This window comes from Scomber japonicus, chromosome 3 (genome assembly GCF_027409825.1).
Source record: "Scomber japonicus isolate fScoJap1 chromosome 3, fScoJap1.pri, whole genome shotgun sequence".
Taxonomy (NCBI): Eukaryota; Metazoa; Chordata; class Actinopteri; order Scombriformes; family Scombridae; genus Scomber; species Scomber japonicus.
The window spans coordinates 11,267,896-11,289,551 of record NC_070580.1 but is presented as its reverse complement, the minus strand read 5'-3'; the positions used below and the strand labels follow the sequence as shown (position 1 = coordinate 11,289,551).

At 42.4% G+C, this 21,656-nt stretch overlaps 1 protein-coding gene across 1 annotated transcript in view; it reads left to right on the top strand.

The window, feature by feature from the left end:
* cdh4 (cadherin 4, type 1, R-cadherin (retinal)) overlaps positions 1–20,533 on the top strand; it is a 190,590-nt gene extending 170,057 nt beyond the window's left edge. The window contains exons 9-17 of the mRNA XM_053315209.1: positions 2,690–2,827; positions 7,385–7,570; positions 7,873–8,126; positions 12,879–13,030; positions 15,249–15,485; positions 17,812–18,045; positions 18,173–18,312; positions 19,546–19,710; positions 20,327–20,533. Of these exons, the coding sequence (XP_053171184.1) occupies positions 2,690–2,827; positions 7,385–7,570; positions 7,873–8,126; positions 12,879–13,030; positions 15,249–15,485; positions 17,812–18,045; positions 18,173–18,312; positions 19,546–19,710; positions 20,327–20,533 (1,713 nt within the window). The remainder of the gene's footprint in view (positions 1–2,689; positions 2,828–7,384; positions 7,571–7,872; positions 8,127–12,878; positions 13,031–15,248; positions 15,486–17,811; positions 18,046–18,172; positions 18,313–19,545; positions 19,711–20,326) is intronic.
* Positions 20,534–21,656: the final 1,123 nt, after the last annotated feature.

The window sequence follows — 21,656 nt, the reverse complement described above, 5'->3', positions numbered from 1 at the left end:
AGCCTGGCAGGCCGGAACACAATCCACAAAGGAAACAAGTAAAGACCAAGTTTTTTTCTCTTTCCCTCTCTCTCTCTTTCACCTGGCCTTTCCATCTTTATTCTCTTTGAGTGGCCCTTTACAGCACGCCAGTAAAAACGCACATTCAGCTCACGGGTATAATTAATTCACCACTGTGAATGCTTTGCCAGAAAAACACTCCTCTCCATTTTCTTGTTCGACATCACCTTACCAGTTCTGACCATTATTCCCCCTACCTTGTTCTTGTTAACAAAGTCTCACTGCAGCACAAATCCATTTGAGTAAAAACCATGAGCAGCCAGGTTTTTTCCACCTGTCCTGGACAAAAAAAGCTTGGCATGACTTGTTGAGTAGCTAACATTGATATCCTGAGGCCATTTTCCTTTTTTTTCCCTTCAGCCTCCTGGATGGTAGACTACCTAATTTAGTCCCAATGAAAAAAGGAATTGGGTTTTATGGTTGGCAAAGCTCTGTGTACAGGTGTGTCTGTGGCCTCTGATGACTTTCAGCGTCTGCAGATTAAGTACGTGAGGTTCAAGGCCTTTGGAGGGAGTCTGGTCTTTTGCTGTTAGTAGTGAGACAAGATGCTGTATTCCTTGCCAACGCTGGACTCTAATCTAACAGAGAGATTTTCTGTTCAGCACTTCTATAGGACTCATTAGAGAGTCTTTACTGGCTTGTTCGGGCAGCCACTTTTGGACAGGCAGAGTGCGTCTGACTGTGCGTGTGTTTGGTGTGTACCCAGTGTGTGTCAGTGTCTAAATGTCCCACCTGTTCCCGCTCACTGGAGCGTCAGCGGATGTGTGTGTGTGCAATAGAAGGTCCATAAACTCCCAACTACCCTCAGATGAGTGATATAACCCTGCAGGATAGGGATGCATCAGCCACATCCCCGACTGTGTAAGAGCTCCACCTGCTGGCTCAGCTCCAGTCATTTCTCCTCACCTGACCAAAGAAAGAGGCGTCCATCAAAGCTCGGGCCTATTAGCTTCCCACAGCCATCTGGTGCTATTTCTAGAGTGATATATGTGACCGGATCTAAATGAGTCTGCAGAGAGACACATTCATTGGAGGCTCTATTTACTGAAGCGCTCTATGAGGGGAGATGGTATTGATATTTCATTATGAGTCTAATAAAGGGCAGCCAGTATTGAGTTTTCATTAATAGGGTTGGTTTGGTGCAGATTAACATGTCTGTGCACTTCATAATGACTTCAAGAGATGCTAAATGATTCCTGCTGGGTGTTTTAACTGGCCTCAATGGTCTGACTGATCTAACAATCAACTGCATCCTTCACAACTGAAAAAAAGAGAGTGGGAGGGAGAGAGGAGATACAGAGATACAGAGACTTGCAGAGAGACAGTAAGCGAGATAGATAGAGAACAGACAGGCAGAGAGTGCAATGAGAAAGAAAGCAAGAGATTGAAAAAAGCACAAAGTGGGAGTTGCAAAGAGCACACAATAAACCAGATGAGAAAAAAAAGCCACGACTCAAAGAAATAAAAAAAGCAAAGATGCCACCTAAGCAAAGCAATTACTCACTTATCTACAGATAGACCTTTGCTTGGGTTTGTTCTTGTTTCCCTAGGCAGCCCCTTACATCACGCCATTGCCTGTCAAGTCTGTAGAAAGTGCGACCCCAGGGTGAATGCAGCAAAACTAGCCTAGCCACAAACAAATATAAGACCATTGATGGGATGCAATGTGGAGATTGAACAAAGCGGCAAACTCCGAGCGGTACAGAACACTGGCCTGTCCTTGACGTCCATTCTCCCTGTCTCCCTCTCTGCACACTGTCGCACTGAAGGCTTAAGCCAAATGGATTAATAGGCAGAGAAAAATACCACAAAGCAGAGGGAGGCTTACACTGTTAGGATTGGTTAGGATGGAATTCCACACACACACATACACACACCCAGTTTTCCTTCCAGTGGTGAGTCTGGAGGACAGACTGAACTTTCAGCACCATGGACAGAGCCACCATCCTGTGATGTGGATGTTCTCTCTCTCTCTCTCTCTCTCTCTCTCTCTCTCTCTCTCTCTCTCTCCCTCTCTGCCTTTTTGTTTTAAATGCTGTTTCATTCACTTGTGTCTAAAGCCTAGTGTTTGATGGTGTCTGTCGTCATGGCTCTGTAATATTTCAGCTGGTGCTGCAGTACACTCAGGGGCGACTGCCCCTCACTGTAACTGGACTAAATAAGGCCCATTCACCTCCTGGTATTATCTGCAGCATTGTGGCGCTTCTTAAAGTGGCGGCGCCTCCATTAAAATGAGTGATGATCCAGGTCTCATCCCACAGAGGAAAGCCAAGACTTTTAGGCATTAATGGATGGGCCTTTTACCAATACATTTCTCCCTCTTTGTTACTCTGTGTATGACTGTTCGTGTCAGTGTACTGTATGTGTGTGCTGTTTGCTATCTGATGTTGACCAAATATGGTGTCTCAGCAGACTCAAGTAACTCTGTTGCTCCAGTGAGTGGGCAGCTGTGAAAAGAAGGAAAGTGTGTTTGTATGAGTGGGAGCTGGAGAAATTTCATTCATGCAGTCTTTCACTCATATGACTCAATATGCCGTTGTCACATAAATATATATGTACAAGAAAATTTAAGAAAGTTTGATATACAGATCTTTAATCATATTTTCTCTCTTTCTGCCTCTCTCTACAGAAAGTGTCTGAGTACACCATCATTGTCCAGGCCACCGACATGGAAGGCAATTTGAACTTTGGTTTGTCTAACACTGCCACGGCCCTTATCTCCATTACCGACATCAACGACAACCCTCCAGAACTGACAGTCAGAACGGTGAGTCCCCCCCCCAACATATATTTTATTCATTGTAAGGAGCACATCAGACTCAGGGTTTGAACCTGTGACTGCCATTTTAACAACTGCTCATTTAGTCTCTATGTGTCTCCAGTGTCCCATAGAGCCATTATACTACATACAACACACAATGGTTTATTATTTGTAGACAAAATCGGCTCAACAGATCTCCAAGCAGACAATGCTGGCAAAATACATTTTCTGGTCCCTGTCAAAGACAATAATCATGTACCGCTACTGAAATATATCTTCAGAGAACACTGATATGAGGGGAACAACTGACAGAGATGTAGGATAAGGATGGATACATAAGGAGACAAAAATAGACAACACAGTGACAGATTAAGAATAATATATGGAGGGACAGAAAAGGTATAAATAGAGAAACTGGGACTGAAAGTGAGTTTGAGATGAGTTTTGATGATGGGAGGGGTTCTCCTCACTCCATCTCTATGTTTTCCCAGCCAGCGGGGCCTCTGGTGGCCATGGTTTGTCTGCAGGCATCTGGCCTTGGTCCCTGATACCTCCACACTGGTCTGTCTGAAAGGAAGCCAGGCCACAGCTGGCCTACTTTCCCATGGCAGTGTGTGGGTGTGATTAAGTTGAGAGTTGTTTGTTTTTTCAGAGAATGAGGGTTACTTTATGAGAGGTTACTGACAAGTAAAGCATCAATTGTAAACAGAAGGTCTGCGTGCTGCATGAATGGGTGCCTCTCCCCATTTATAGCTTGTATTCTCTCAGCCTGGTCATAGAATAGAATCAAATGCTGACCGCAGCCTGACAGACCTACAGGATTGGAGCTTCTCTTTATGTGGATTTCTGAGATTCCAGAGAGAGACAGATGCTGTCTGCAGCAGAGCTCAGAGGCAGAGCAAGCAGTATGTCAGCGTCACACACTGTGATCCCCGTCTCCTCGGCGGGGCCGTCGTCAGCATGCATGCCAGTACAGTTCCAGCCGCATGCTCTGATAAGAGCTCCCCAGCTGTCAGGGGTAGAGCTCGCCGAACAAGGCTGCTGCTCCACTCAGAACTGCTCTGTCCCCGTCTGTGGTGCTGGCTCCGTCACCGCTCTACACTGGGGAGGAGCTCTGGACCACAGTTCTTTTGCTAGAAAGTGAAGGCCACACTTTGCTTCAATAGACACACAAAAAAACATATGTCTTTGACACATACAGTAGACATGCACATACATGTATGCTCACACACCTTGAAATAAATGTCACTTTTTTCACGTCTATAGGGCCTTACCCATTACTCTCCCTGCCAAGCTCATGAATAATTGACTGCCTGAGCATGTTGGTGGAAACAAGTTATGACCACATTTTGGTTTATGACTCAAAGGCAGAAATGTGTAAAAAAAGAATAAAAATGTGTTTATGATGTTCTTCATTTAGACACAGACGACGGAGAAATTGTTCTCTGTCGATTGTCAATCTTTTGCTTCCCACACAAGCAACTAGACTTGGAGCAGTTCAGTAATTATTTGTGTATGACAGACGCAAGCGGAATTCATTGCTCTCTACAGGAGGCATAGAGAAAACATAAGCACGTTAATTAAGTGAAATTGCTTGAGGGGGGGCGTAAACCAAGCTGATATATTGCATCTAATTTGAAAAAAACCCCCAAATGTTTTATTCATTTCACCACACAGGCCTGAATGGGCTGTGCTAGAGCCATGTTCATCATTATGTGATAAACAAAAAGACAACGGTGCTTGCCACAATCTAGCTAATAAAGTATTTAATCAAGTGTATAACACCCGTGCAAAAGTGTACCCAGTGGTTTGTCATTCACCGAATAATGATGAGGAACTAGAGAGTTAGTTGAAAAACTCCCAGACACACAGGCTTACAGATCTGAATAGAGCACTATTTGTGATTCACCTGTAGAGCTGCAGCTTCTACATAACTGAAAGAGTTGTGGTGCCTGAGATTATCAGCATTCAACGTGCACCTCTGCTTCCCACTCCATGACTTTGAGTTAAAAAGGAGCAGGGGCTGTGAGGAAAAATGCAGATAGGTATGTCTGTAAAAAACAAAAAAAAATGACTTGAAGATAGACACCTGTTGACATTAACTATCTCTTTATTACACCACAGTGAAGACATAGCAGCTATCTGAAAGTGGACTGATGTCTGTCAGAACAGAGTTAGTCTGTTTTGGGACATCTATTCCCTCGTAATACTGTCATAACCCTTTTGATGTTGTCCTCAGCACCCTATATGATGGAGAGTAAGAGCTCATTTAGTCATGTTGAGCTGTAGCTCTGTCATCTAAAAGGCAACATTTTCATCTGCTGAGTCAGTTTTCAGTAAGACGGTAGTAGATTTCCCCTGCTGTGCAGCACACCTTCATGTAGATTAATTTTCTGAAATGATTTGGGGTCTATACAGCACTGTATCCTCACTAATTTCCCCTGACCTGATTGGAGCTCAAATATCAGAGGACCAGTTATGTCTAAACAGTTTGGAATGTAAAAAAGCAATAAATGGAAGTTGCAGCATAAGAGACCCTATATTATCTGAATTGTGTTTATTACAGTAAGACCTAGTGGTCACTGGTGATGCCTATGCTTTTAATGGTGTTAAAAGTTATAGTCATAAAAGTAATTTTGTCCTCAGTTTTTGTCCTTATCTCAGATTACATAGCTCTTTAAAGACACTTTGTAACATTTGAAAGAGGAAATGACACATTCAAACTTGGACTTGATCTGGTATGATCATTAGCTTAAGGTGGCCAGTGTTGGCTCTTGGATGTTATTTTGTAACTGACATGACTGAATCAGGTCATTTAATGTGTGACTCCTCTCCACGTATGTTACTGTTATACTATGTTTTAGCATTCACCATTGTCCTATAACTAGCCTCACTATGAAGCCAAAAGATTTAGAAACATTTTGTTTAAGAAGTCTTAACTGTTCATTTCCAGCAAAAAGACGGGATTTGTTTAATTGTTCTCGTCTTGTTGCAGGCCTCCAGAAAATGTCTTTAGCTAATGTTGCTGAAAAACTTCACACTGTTCCCAAGATTTGCAATAAAGGTTCCATTGTTAATTGTTTAAATAGGCAGAGCGCATAACATTTGTACGTAAAGCCAGAATCTGTCATGTTGACAATAGCTTTTGTTATATATTGTAACATACTTAAAGTTGCATGCTTTGAATTTTGCATTCAAAGTAAACTGAGGCTCTGTTTTACCTACAGTTGAATCTTATTTGTGCCACTCCTTCTTTACAACTACAAAATCCTACAGAAACCCAAAGCTTGTGTCTCTTGTGTCTTATCAATGGGTCCACATTGCATTTTTAGAAAGAGTTGCCATTTTGGAAGCACCCTCCCCTATAGTCAGCGCCATTGTGTATGCCTCTGAGAGAGCATATTCCATTTGGCTGTCTGACAACGTGGCCAAAAAGCTTGGAAGGTTTGTGTTGGTGTTGTGCTAAAGCTCGGGGTGAAAAGGAAATGGAGGAGCCCACACACCAGAGACTAAGAGTGCATATTTAATTTGTTCTGTGCTTATCAGCCTGGTTGTACTGCAGGGGATAAGAGAAGAGGAGGGGAGGAGGGAGGGAGGGAGAGAAAAGAAGGAGGAAGAGAGGAATCGGGTGGCTTGGACGCTGCTTCAATCCCACGATGATGAAGCCATTAAAGTGAACAGCAGCTGGCAGACACACTCCATAAACAAGTTAAGGCTTCACAAGAGGAAACACGGATTATCGTTTGACAATGAGAGCTTTTAGTGTGTGCCCGAGTGTATGTGTGTGTGTGTGTGTGTGTGTGTGTGTGTGTGTGTATGTGTGTTTTTGTGTGTATACCTTTGAGTGCCCGTTCTTCTGTAGCTAGATAAATCCCTATAGAGAAGGACACGTATCCTATTGCGCCGTAAATTCTTCTGCGGGCTCTGCAGCTGTCACCAAGTTTCCTCCAGAGTTAGTTCAGAGGGGAGTTGTTTCAGATTGCAATATAATGAAGATCATTAGCCAAAGATTATTCCTACCGCTGCTTTAATTGCAGTACTTATCTAATTGCTTATTAAGACTGAGATTTGGTGAATGCACAGAATCCAAATTAAATGGGTAAACACTTAATTGAACAAATCCATTAGTTCAAATAAGGAGTTTCACATGAGTAGACATAGCGTGGAATAAGGGACTACATTAACATAATGGAAGATATGATTCTCTATTATTCACATTTAAACAAATACGTTTGCTCCTGTCTGCTTTTGTTTTCTCCCTCTCCTATCTTTCCAATTCCCCATTTGTTTAACTACCACTTTCCATTCATGTTTTAATGTAATGAGCATTATTGGCATGACCCTAAAAAAGCAGTTTGTTTTCGTAACAGCAATTACTGAAAATGTTAAAAGATTGATGATGGCACAAGCAAAAAGCTTCAAGTCTCAATAAATCAAGTTATTAACGTGCATTAGCCGACTCCTGGAACAACATCAGCGTAATGTTATGTCTCCCATCCTCCCCGCTGTCACCTCCCCTCCCTTCTCTCCCTCTTCGCCTCCTCCCTTCGTCCCACTCTATAGTTTTCTGGAGAGGTGCCAGAGAATAAGGTTAATGTGGTGGTGACCAACCTTACAGTGGTGGACAGGGATCAGCCCCACAGCCCCAACTGGAACGCTGTCTACCGCATCGTCAGCGGGGACCCTTCCGGACACTTCACCATCCGCACCAACCCCATTACCAATGAGGGCATGCTGACAGTGATCAAGGTGAGAGTGAAGAGTTAACTTCTCCATCATATTTACCTTTTTAAAATTGAAAGTGTGTCGTTTTCCATTGTTATTCAGCGTGAGTTGTGCTCTGCATCTTGTATGTTTCCACCTGCTCTGAAGTGCCAGCTGCTGATGACTGAGTACTTCACTCTCACATTGTTTTTGATTATGTAATTTTATCCAATTGTAACACAGTTAGAGCTAATCTTGCAATCAGCCATACTCATTTTCTTCCCATCTCTTCTTATTTAGTCATCTGTATCTCTCTCCTCTCCCCTAACTCATTGGTTCTTCTTTAGCCGGTGGATTTTGAGATGAACCGCGCCTTCATGCTGACCGTGGTGGTGTCCAACCAGGCACACCTGGCCAGTGGCATCCAGTCATCTCTCCAGTCCACAGCAGGAGTCACCATCTCTGTTCAGGATGTGAACGAGCCGCCCGTTTTCCCTGTCAACCCTAAGATGATCCGCTTTGAGGAGGGTGTCCCAGCAGGAACCACTCTTACTGTGTTTGCTGCTCAGGACCCTGACCACTTCATCCATCAGATTGTCAGGTACTAAGGACATCTCAATATGGAGGGTTCACTCAGTATTTACTTAGTGTGATGTATCAGTACTCATAGTGCGAAAAAGTGACACAACAAAACACAAAATAGGTGAGAGTGAACCAAAACATATGGGCTGTAAAGCCGAAACAATGACAGAGATCATTGAGATGCAAATGTAGACAACTGCGAGGATCTGTTCCCCGTCACTAGTGTAACCTCCTGTCAATTTCCACATGTTACATGCATCTAGTATCTTTTGAAATTAAAGCACTACCGTGTTCATGGTGAATGAAATAAAAGCAGTAAATCAAATACATTTACACACATGAAGCACACTGTGTTGAGGAAATATACACTCTGCATTAATGATTAACTAGATCGTTACTGCATTAAAGCTATCTTTCAGGTTGTGGGTAAGTGAAATAATATATAAAACCTATGAAAAATCAATCTTAACTCAACCCTTCTTACAACAGCACCAGTACCAGAGAATATTCTTAATGTTTTTTATATGTACAGCACATTGAGTTACAATTACTGTACGTAACGTACTAAACAAAGAAACAAACGTACAGTAAAAACAAACATGTTAAAAATGATGATACACAGGCGACATGCAAACTGAAAAGCCTTCCAGCAATTCACACATGGTTTAGCCACATACCAGGTTTTGACCTACTCTCATTTTAATAATGCTTCCTGTAGAGCACACTCAGCTACAATATGACAGCAATCTCTGCTCATGCTACCAACTGCATTCTTCACCTGTATATTGAAAACCAGCTGTTGTGTATTGTCTTTAAATGAAAAGACAGTTAAGGATTTATAATGAAGTTGTCCGAGGCAAGCCTGAAGCTCCTCTGAAGCTACTTGACATTCATACATCATGAGACATATCTAATATTTTCAACACAGATTTGGTGTATATTCCACTGAATATTTGTGTCCCCATACAGTGGTCAGCGCTTTCTCCAAAGATTATCTCTCTTCTGTGACATTCTCAACTGACCCCCGCTCCCCCGCCCACAGAATAGGCTCCGGTTACCTCCTCGTTGCCTGGCGACTGGTGTGAAGAGGTCATCCTGTAATGAGCTGGACACTGTCTGTCTGCCCTCCTTAGATCCCTATCTTCTTCTTTTCCTTCTCATTGATCCCTCCTTCCATCCTTCCTAACTGGGGTGACACACAGTGGGCATCGTGCCATCCAGGCATCGACCCTGTATAACAGAAACTCCCACGTGCCCACTGAGATCCAATGGCATCGTTCCACCCCATATCCAGCTCCAATGAAAGAGATTGATTTTTCTTAATGTCAGTGAGACGGCCTCTTCCACCAACAAACCCAGTGGAAATATTACTGAATAAATAGTGAGGGGGAGGTAGTGCAAGATGTACACATATATAGAGAGAACATTATCTGCATCTCAGGTTTCTTCTCCTAAAAAGTAATGTCATGCAAACTAAGTGGTCTCCTATGCCTCTTGAGAGAAATAACTTCTTTTTTATGCTCTCGTTTCTCTCATCCTTCCCTCTCTCTTGCTCCCGCTGACCCTCTCACTTTCTTCTCCGTCAGTGTGTGTGTCTGTTATTGATGGGAGCTCAGAACTGCTGTCTTCACTAAAGCAGCTTGCCAGCAGACGCTCAGCTCATGCTTAGACAGTCTCATCTCTGCTGCTGCTGCTGCTGTATTCCCTAGATGACCTCGCTTGAACCCCCACACACAATAGACACCGAAATGCACAAACTTAGACTCCCAAAATGCACACGAGCATGCACACGAGCACCCACAGAGGATAAAAGGCCTGCGTGTGAGTGAGCAGTAGATGGGAGAGGAGCCAGCTCGGCTTTTCTTATGTTTCTGAATTTCTCGCTTTTTATCTTTCTCTGTGGGCTCCTCTAGGGAAGAGAAGATGATGTGAGGCAGTTTGCCAGCTGATTTTTCCTGTTAACTGTGATTTAAGTGGCAGCAAGAGCAAATTTATGTGTGTTTGTTTGCGTGTGTGAGTTCTTATATTTCTGCCCTAGTTAATTCTAGAATATTAGCTTTAATTAGTGAGACTTTTTTTGACGTGAGGCCATTCGTTTGTTAGTCTTTACCGCCAAAGTTGTTAGTTTGGGGCTTGATTTAAGGATTTAAGGATTTTGGGATACTCCCTAATTCGGTTGATCTTATTTCAGTTCCTTTAAAGCCCCCTAATTAACACATGAGATGTCATTTGTCTATGCGATTCAAAACTGACATGTAAGAACGACAATTTTGGATTTTACAAGGGATCTTGTCATCACTATGAGTTTACCACGCAACCAAAGGACACCCCAGGATGATACTGCCAAGAAATAGTCAACAATTGTTGAAAAAAACAAAAGTGCCGATTTTGTGATATTTTTCTTTATCTGTTTCCCCCTGTTTCCAGTGTTTATGCTAAGCTAAACTAACCAGCTGCTGGTTCTAGTTTCATATTCACCAAATAGACATGAGGATGATATCAATCTTCTCATGTAACTCTCAGCAAGAAAGCAAATGAGTATTTCAAAAATAAATAAATAAATTAGTAGCGCGTTTAAAAATAAGTTAAGCGTGGGCTGGAGGTCATTGGGGTTAGTACTCCGGGTTACGTTTGGCGTGAGTCTTGTCAGGAGCAAGTCCTCACAAGTATATTAAGACATATTCATGTGCACTTTGCTCTGCCAGCTGCAGAGGAAGACAGCAGATGGTGACAACTTGTTGGCACAAGAGAGAAATGAGAGCGCCAGGCATGCCACCCAAACACCACAATCTAACCTGCGAGGCAGCATCAAATCCTGACTAACATAGCATGACAGTCTCTTTCACTGGAAATTGTATTTATTTTCATTTGGTTTCTCTTTCTGTGTGTGTTTTTCTTTTGTTTTTTTAAGTAGGGAAAAAAAAATATGATAGCGGGTGTTCCAGCCTGTCAGCATGTCCTCTGTCTGTGTAATTCAGCTGTTTGCTAAGTATGTACCAGTCCAGCAGTGTGTGTCATTAGACAGAGATGGACTTAGTGTTCTCAATGCCTGTGAGGCTCTTGCTAACTATAGTGTCAGCCTCCAACGCACTGCTTTAATTAAGCCCCATTTCCCCCTCATCACGCTTTTTACAGACCATGCTTAAATTCAGATACACACTTCTGATCTCTCTTTCTCTTTCTCTCCCTTGTCTGTCTGCGACTCTCACCCCCACTGCCTGTCATTACAGTGACAGGCTGACTATCTACCTACCGATGTGACTTCTCGCTTGTCCACAATTAACCATTTTTCATTAGGACGAACAGAGAAGCACTTCCTCCGCTCAGGCTGTAGTTAAGACTCGTCATAGTTGTTAATGGGATTCATAGACTTTAATTGCAGCTGTCACTTTCCACTCCGTTGATGTATCGACCGGTGATGACTGTGAGAGTTGCTGTGACTACTGTGTGGGTACAAAGAGCAGGAAAGTTGTCAGGTTTTCATCGGTCTTCATGCTAATGAGCTGCTGCTATGATAAGCTCTGTGAACATATGTTCCGCTCTCCATGTCACTGTAATATTTCAAAGGTGCTTGGCTGCTATTGCTTATTATGGTAATGAACATTCAACCTGATAATGGGTACTTTGGATCAACAAATAAAAGATTCAGAGCTGCTGGGATTCAAATAACAGTCCGCTGCAAAAGTTAATATGTGGAATTAGGTTCTCACTTCATGCTGAATAATATCACCACCTGTTTCCCTACCACACCACATCCCTGTCACATCTACCTCAGCATGCCCCTCTCGGTTTACACACAGTGACATCTATCAGAAATATATCAGACATTTTAAATAACTATTGATGGCATGAATGCTTTGCAAGTAAATGCTGAAAAAACATATGGACATTTGTATGAGAATTTGAGTGTTAACATTGTTGGTTGTATTATTGCTCAACCATCAAAAGAGTTGGTATGATTTTTGATTCTCATCTGACATTCCAGCCTCATATAAAGCATTTTTTCATAGTAGTAATATATTAGTAACATTGCCAAAATGTGTGATGCTGAAACCTTAAACCATGCATTTATTCCTTCCAGACTTAATTATTATAATGTCCTTTTCTCTGGATGCCCTAGTTGTGCTACTATAGGTCTTCAGTTAGAACATTGATTAAAAACTAGAAAATTAGACCATTTTTCATCTCTCTTCACTGGTTACCGGTGCAAACTCAAGTTAACTTTAAGGCTCTTCATTTAACTGATAAGGCCTTGCATAGACTTGCACTACCTTACCTACCTGAGCTAATTATGCCATATACACCAGCACTCCCTCTTCGTTCCCTCTTTGCTGATCTCCTGCTCATTCCTTCAGTTTACATAAAATCAGTTGGTTTCAGAGCATTTGCCAGCCATGCCCCTTATCTCTGGACCAGCCTCCCATTACATATTAAAGAAGCACATGCAGTTGTAATCATTAAATCGAGACTGAAAACTACCTTTATTCACTTCATTATAGCCTACCTTAGAACATAGTCAGGTCCATTACCTTTTAACAACCCTTTACTGTTGTGTTTTTAATATGGTTATTTAATTTTAATTAATTTAAAACTATTTTGGGAACATGCTGCATGGTGATTCTGCACTTTAAATAAAATTGACTGATTGGTTGAGTGATTGACCGATTGATTGATGATTGATGTGTGTTTGTATATTTCCATGAGGATTCTTTTTTTTTTAATTTTCTCTCTTTCTCTATCTCCCTGCCTTTGTCTACATGTGCACTTACAGATACTCCAAGCTATCAGATCCAGCTAACTGGCTGAAGATCAACAGGACTAATGGTCAGATCACCACTATGGCCCTGCTCGACCGAGAGTCCATGTATGTCAAAAACAACATATATGAGGCCACATTCCTGGCCTTCGACAATGGTAAGTCTGGTAAGTCAGGATGACTTATGAGTTATGTGTTACTTTTTATTTAAAAGTACATCAGCTATATATTGATATTGATGAGAATCTACTCAAAAAGAGTAATTGCCATTTTTCATTGTCAGAATGAAAGCAGAGCAGGCAAAGGGTCAATGTAGAGGTTGTGGAGGAACGTCTTCTTAGACCCTTATCATGATCCCATTCATTTACATTACATGTAACAGTATATATTGGGTTCAGCACTAGCTTGTATACAAGAAGTTGTTCACTCACCTCAGTCTGTCTCCCTCAGCTTAAGCCTGGAAATATATTGCACACTTAACATTAAAGAAACACATTAGGGTTGCCTATATTTGTCTGTCAGCTTGCTTTTCTCTTCTGTATTTGACCAAAGTGAATACTCATTTATACAGGTTGGGCTAAACTTACTATTACAAAACTTAAAAAAGAGCAAGTTGTAAGAATGTCAGTCAGTCACGAAAAATGTTCCATGCTGCAACCATATCCTTACTACTTTTCTGCCAGATCTCACTCATAGTGTGGGTGGATTGTGAATGAGTAAGTAAATGGGACATTGTGCTTACATAGTAGATACTGTACCATATACAGTACACAAACATTGATTGCCCTTTTTCTGATAGAAAAAATAAGAGTCAGTGAAGGTCTGGCCTATCAGCCTCAGCTGCTGCAACAATGTACGAAGCTAAAGAATTAAAGCACTACAAATGGAGGAGCTAGCTCCCTGTGTCAGTATGAGGGACCAAGGTGTTTTGAGAAATGAGGCACTGGTTGCCCTGAAGCACACCAACTTAAGCTTAAAGTGTTGACTGCCTATTGATTCTGGAGCCCAGTGTCAACAAGGGGATATATTCCACTTTGATTGAAATTCTCTTTACTTATTCTACTCAAGCGAAGCGTAAGAAGCAACAAAGCACCCAGCCAATCATAACCGACAAGACGGTCGATGGGCCTTGGGGCCAAGGGCAACAGACCTTTACATAGTTGATGCACCAAGTTACTGTCTGATAGAGAAAAAAGTTGAAGTAGAACACTGATGAGCTACTGGGGTAAACTGTATCTATGCTGCACCGCATCAGTAATTTAGTTCCGCTTGCTGACAGTCTGTGTGCGGGGGGTTGTCAACTGAATATCAAGGCCACAATATATCACTGCAGTTTGTTTGTTCAACAGAGCATTACATATACTTTCTTCATCTGGATTTCAGGGTGTTAAAATTACGGTCAGAACATCAACTGGAGTTTTGCTCATATTAATGCTATACAGTAATTTGAAAAGTCAGTAATTTGAACATCAAGTTAAAAACAATTGCTTAAAAATTAGTCTTGCTTTTGCTGATTACTTCTACAAAATACACACTGACTTCTGTCACACACACACAACAAATGTTTTATACTTGAGTTCAAGTTCACTTTGAAGTTGGAGGTAAGCAGTGCATTTAAAAAAAACAATAGTATTCCCAGCATCTTATTGTACAGCATTAACCGCAACATAAAGAGAGGCAAGAAAACAACAGCTCAGTTACACTATGTGATGCAATCAAAGCACATTAGAGGTTTTCTGTTAACAGTTCAACAATCCCAGTCTGATGGTTCTGTTCTGGTCTGGCAGTAGTAAGAAATCCTGAATAAGTTATGAAGAGCTTGCGTTGCGTTGAGGGCTAGTGTTTGAGTCATTTCCCAGCAGAGTGCAGATAACAGCAATCTTTAGGTGAGCGTTGTCCTCTCCAATATAAGTCTAGCCTCAGCTTTTCACAAAGCAGCCAGCTCTAAACACAAGGACTAAAAAATGTATGTGTTCTTTCATTTGTTCTGGCTGTTTTGTTTGGGTGGCTCCGCCACAAAAGTACACAGTGTTGTCCCTCTATTTGCAGAAAGCCACCTCAGTAAACAAAACCTTTTTTGCTCCCCGTTGTTCCTTTACCTGTACACCTCATTTTCTCAGTTCCACACATAAATCAACCACAAAAATGTGATTCAAATGGAAGGATTGTTTTGCCAGCTTCTGTAGGTGTTTGATCACACTGCCTCTCAACTCCCCTTTCTTGCTTCTTGCTCCATCTCCCATCATTTCATCTCTGCTCCTCTGCCTCACCGCTGTTCGCTCCTCTCTCGATCGCTACATTATTATCTCACTATCCTTTCTAATGTTTATCCTCCTGCCTCATTTGATCTCTTTGCATCTTCTCTTTCCTTACACCTCCCGTCAGGTTCTCCACAAGCCAGCGGGACAGGCACCCTTCAGATCTACCTGATCGATGTGAACGACAATGCGCCAGTGCTGATACCCAGGGAGGCTCAAGTGTGCGAGCGTGCACGCCCAAACTCCAGGATCAACATCACCGCATCTGACGCTGATGCCGACCCCAATGTCGGGCCCTTTGTCTTTGATCTGCCTACCTTTCCCGCCACCGTCCGCCGCAACTGGACCATTTCCAGACTCAGCGGTAATTAAATGCTGTACATCGTCTTGACATCGTTCATTTCACAAATATTTTACCTTGAAATGTGCCATTGTAAAGTAAAATTTAGGAGGTATGGGGGTTGGGGATGATATATGAATACTCTGCATCCTCAGCTGAATTAAACCATAAACTTAACAGATGGGATGCAAAATCCTGCTGCAGGATGACTGGCGACATCAATCGGGGAACCAGGGATTGCTTTGAGCTGCGAAAGAAGTCCAAGTTTAACAAAATGTCTCACAAAGCTCACAGTGAGAGACGCGGGTGCCATCCAGTGTTGACATACGATCTATCGTTTGTGACAAATGAGATCCATTCATCTCCCTGTCCCCCGAGCAGCCGATCTGTCACCTAATCCACCCAGATGGATGTATCACAGTAGTTGTCTTGAGGACAAATCTGATCACATACCTGGATTCTTCTCCCACTGAGCGTCTTGTCATAGCTTGACTGAGTGATGGATGCAGAAGGTTATATGTTGTGGGGCTTTTTTTTATATCTTTAATGCTTCTTCATATACATGCATGTCAGAATAACTGTTGCACTATTTAGCCACAGGAACATGATCTCAGTTGGGGGTTTGGGTGTGCTAACTATTTAAATCGTACTGTGATCCCCCCCGCAGCACAAACAATAAGTAAGTTTCCCCATTAAGAGAGCTGCTGTAAGCATTCATGCATGAGGCACAGCAGCGTAGCTTCGTTGGTTATTTAACACTTACACACTGTTTGGGTCAGATTTAACCCATTCTGACATTTGAAAGCAGAGATAACACCCTCATTCTTTGAGACTGAGATTTGATTACTTTTCCTTAAGTGGCACAGCATATACAAACATTGAAATATTTCAAAATTATTTATTTTTGTGCAGCTAGTCTACATACTGTATTTCATGCGTTATGAGTCAAATTTGACCCATATTTATTCAAAGGGATTTTAAAATTCCAGGAAGGGGGTGATATCAACGTAAATGTTTGTTATTGGGCACAATGAAACAGTGAAGCTATAGAATTGGCATGTCTGTGTATTTTTGTCATTGGGACAGCTCAAGGGGGACTTTGACACTGTTACAAGAACTGCCCATGTTCCCTTGCACCTCCAATAGATCAGCTGTTCCATACACACACATAGTCAAGGTTCATACAGTGAAAATATTTGGAGTAAATTAGCTCTTCTCCTGATAGATCATGAGCTCCATCAGAGCTTTCTAAAAAACAAAATCTATGTCAGAAGCTAAAATTTTAATTCAGTGTCCCCTGTAGAGCCCTCGCTGTCCTGTCAAGTTCATAACTACAGTATTAATTTTGCTGCTTAAATGTCCCACGATATTTGCTGCCATGACAAGCTACCTACCCTGCATCACGCAAGAATCCATCTCAACACACTTTAACAGTCATGCGTTTTTGTCTGAACCACCATTGGTTCGGAGCACCGTTGGTTCGGACCAATCAGTATCTATGGGGAATCTCAAGTGATCTTGAGAATCTAGCTGCCCTGCAAGTTAAGACGGTGATAGACAGATGGTTCACCCAATTATTTGCCAAGTATTTTTTGAAAGAGCCTGCCCTTTTCCAAACAGTTTCCATGGACGACTTCTCAAATGGTTCTGTGTAACAAACCATCTGGTGCATCAGGTTAATTAGTTACTGCAGCATTGGAAACGCTTACATTTACTGAAGGCAGCCTCTCTGATCTTTAAAGTATATCATTAAATAAAACACTCATCATACATCAATACAACACGCAATAAAGCAATCACCTGGAACACTGCTCGATATAATTTAAAGCGCAATATAGCCTGCAGGGGCCGGTAGAAGTGGAGTGTAATGTCCACAGTAAATGGCTGCACTGTATTCTGGCTCTGTCAGGCTGCTGGAGACAATTCTAACCACCATGTGTCAACCCAGTCTATGAGCCACATGTCTCATGTCTGGTTCTTTTCCCCAATCTACTATCATTACCTGCAGGGTCTATTTTTTCAGGACGGACTCACACACAACAGAAAATAATAAATTAATACAACAGCACAAATAGGACTATGTGTTACCAACTATCGAGAGGCAAGGGTGCTGCTACTTCCTATGGCCATGAATTCACCTGTACCTACGCTAATGATGATATGTTATCCTGCACAAAAATGTAATTTTGCAACACATTGTCTCATCTTATTTTCCTCTTTATCTTCTTCCTCTTCTCTTCTTTCATGTCTTTTTCCTCCTACACATTCTCCATCTCTTAACATCCTCCCTTAATTTCCACTGTTTGTTTTCCATCATCGGCTCCGTCTCATTCCCACTCTCTCTCTCTAGGTGACTATGCTCAGCTGAGGCTAAGGATTCCTTACCTGGAATCAGGTGTGTACGAGATCCCCATCATCGTGTCTGACTCAGGGAATCCTCCTCTATCAAATCGTTCTTTGATCAGAGTCAAAGTGTGTCCCTGTGATGACAACGGGGATTGCAGCACCACAGGGGCCGTGGCGGCTGCCGGTCTCGGTACCGGGGCCATCATCGCTATCCTCATCTGCATCATCATACTGCTCAGTGAGTACAACAGAGGATCCGTTAGCAGTTTCATGAGAAGAGCTTGAAAAATGACACGCTTTCATTGTGACACCACATATTTTCAACCTTTTCTCTCCTTTCCCTTTCATGTTTCCTCTTCTCGCAGGCATGGTTCTCCTGTTTGTGGTTTGGATGAAGCGCAGAGAGAAGGAGCGGCAGGCAAAACCCTTGCTGATCGACCCCGAGGACGATGTTAGAGATAATATCCTCAAGTACGATGAGGAAGGAGGAGGAGAGGAGGACCAGGTATCGTTTGTAGATAGTAAATGTATATAAATAATTCATAAAATGCTGTCAGCAGTGGCCACTTTTCTTGAACACAAGACTCACACCAGCTTCCCTTCAGTTTTTCTAAAACTGAATGATATTTTTTTTAGGATGCAGTCTGCCCTCTGTGATAAAACATGTGCTGGGGCTGAATATGCTGCTTAGGTTGAATTCCACATAAAGTCAACTGTGCAGCTCTTTCCATAAGACACGCTTTCCCATAAATAATATTTTTGTATAAGGTATTCACCTACTGCACCTACCACCTCCTCCTATCTAATATTATTTACTGAATAAACATAAACCTTTAACACAGATGAGCTCCAGCATCTTTGATTTATTCAATGTATTATTAATTATGCCATTTTTGAAACTTGCCATTTTCCAACACCCACTCACACCATATGCGTTAAAAAGAAAACATACGCTTGTATCAGATAGCTTCAGTGCATATAGAGATGTTTTCCATCTTTGGCACCTACATTAAGATTTAGTGCGTGCAATTATTTATCAGCGGCGGGAAAGCAGTAAAGTGATCTCATCAACTAGTTCTATTTACAGCATACAGTGTAGTTATTTGTACGAACAAATCAGACTCAGATTAGACTCACAGCAAAGTACAGTCAGAATAATTTGTGTATAAATATCAGCAAATTGAGAGCGTCTGTGTGCACTTGTTCATCTCTGTTAGAAAGAGTACGTACTGATGAGTCAAAGTGTGCAGGAGCTCTTCATGAGAGAGTGATCTAAGTGTGAAGTGTGAGGCTCCCAGGTGTTCCTAAAATTGAGTGTTTGTTGTTCATTTATGAAATTAAATGGTAAATCACAGTATATATTATCAGTAATTTAAGTTCAGTTAAACAACAGCTGCCACGTCAATATAAACATGGTCCTGGCCATTTTTTGTAACATGAGAACACTGTGAATTGTGGCAATTTTTCTGGAGCAAAGTCTGTAGCGCTGTCAATTGTCGAAGAGCTGTAGCACACATTTCACAGCAGGTCGGTCCTGAGCCCTCGCAGACTTATTGGGAACACACATCAAAGACAGCGAGTCTGTGATGGCGCACCCTGGGACCTGATCTGACACTATATCCCCACTTGGAAACTGTGCTCCATCCCAAACACAATATATATTTAGGGAATAGTAAAAGGTTGGCAATTTGGGATAACCGTCATGATCAAACTGATCTTCTCCATTGCTTTCATCCAGGACTATGACCTGAGCCAGCTGCAGCAGCCTGAGTCTCTGGACCACATCATCAATAAGCCAGCAGGGGTGCGCAGAGTGGACGAGAGGCCTGTGATCGCTGAGTCGCAGTATCCCGTCAGACCCAGTCTGCCTCACCCTGGAGACATCGGAGAATTCATTAATGATGTAGGTTTGAATGGATAAAAATATTTTTTGTGTTGTTTCTCTAAGTGTTTCTATTTAAAAGCTAGACAGCCTAGCAGTAGTTTGCACAGTGTTATTGTTACCTCGATGATGTGACTCATACAAAGGCTATACACAACATGGATTTTGCAGGCTGAAAGTTTCCTGTGTTTTTGTATCAACAATACCCAGAATGGATTATCTTTAAATATGTCAGTGGGAAAAAAGCAGGATTTCACTCTTTTTTTCCCCTTGAATTGTATTCCTGACAACAGGGTGCTACTAGAAATGTTTGCCCCCCTGTAAAAACAGCTCGATGTCTGGCACAGAGACAGCATTCAAACCATGATGAAACTTTAAAACCTCAATAAAAACAAACTTGTGAAAAATGTTCATGCTGTTGAGCAGAATCAGACAGTTTGTTGCAGGTGCACCCTGAACCCATTACAGTACAATCATCACCTCTATTATATGGCCAGTGGACAGCAATACCAATGTCTTGTTTTACTAAAAGACTAAGTTCTTATATCAGGGGTAACTGGAGAGAACAGGACATACTGTCACTCAGAGTGCTGGTTGTACATTTCATCGTCAATCTTTCATGTCTTTGTGTCTCCAGGGTCTGAGGGCAGCAGACAACGACCCCACAGCTCCTCCCTACGACTCCCTGCTGGTGTTCGACTACGAGGGCAGTGGTTCAACCGCCGGCTCTGTCAGCTCGCTCAACTCTTCCAGCTCAGGGGACCAGGACTATGACTACCTCAACGACTGGGGCCCTCGCTTCAAGAAGCTGGCTGACCTCTACGGAGGAGGGGACGATGACTGAGAGCGGAGCTGGGGAGGGCTGGGTGGGGCTGTGGCAGGGGTCAGGAGAGGCGGGGTCAGTTGGATGGATGCCCCTCAAAACCACGGGCAGGGCCCACAAACATGACGCAGGCTTCACAGTAGACATGTGAGGAATGGACGCTTACATGGGCTGCATTAGTTTGCTCACAGCGACCAAGCCCACAAACATGAATTCTGCTGCAACGCAACTGTATTCTGGCTTTATATTTTTTAGTGGCGAGTTTGTAGTGTGATGTTTTATTTTTCTTTTTGTTGTTCTCTCACCGTGCTGGACCCGGAGCTCTCCGGGGACGAATCAAGGCGGTCGTGAGAGACACGAGTAGTGAATTTGTGCTTTGATTGATTGTTAAAAAGATACCATCTCTTGCTTTAGTCTCACACTGAAGAGAATGTTTTTTGGGAAGATGCTCTCGGACTCTCTCTTTCACTCTGTCAACTTGAATTTCCTTAGAACAGAAGCACTGTCATTTTATAAAGTGCCTTTTGTGGTGTGTTTTTGTATCAGACTCCTGCTATCTCAGGATCGGTTGCCATTCGTGCAGTACAGTGGAGGCACGTTCTCTTGCCGCCTCCCCTGCGCTCCTCAAACCAGCCCTGCCTGTCACTCTCCTCTCCCCTTCACAGTGGTGCAGATGAACCCCAGCAGCCAGTCCCAGGAGGGAAGGACACAACCAGGGCAGACTATCAGATATCATAACCCAATGAAATATGGCCTGTAAGAAGCCAATAAGAATTTTAAGTGAGGACAACCCTCTTCTCCAAGGACCTGCTCAGTTTGACTTTCACAAGTATCACCTGTCGACACCACCGCAGCGACACGCTGATATTGTGTGAGACCATTTTTATACATGTGGGGGTTTTCTAATTTAGTGGAGAATGCCTGCCTTTCCTCTGTGGACTCATGAATTTAGGAGCCTATATGTTGAGACGCTTGCCTGCCCTGTATGGTTTTGTGTTGCTTTCTCCACAATGTAAAGCTTATGTAGGCATGATCTGATCAGTCAGACAGTGTAAGAAAGTGGAACTTGAAATGACTTGGAACGAAGGCCTCTGAGAAGTACTGAAAGATTTTTTTTTTTTTTGTCGCCTTGAACATTCCCGTT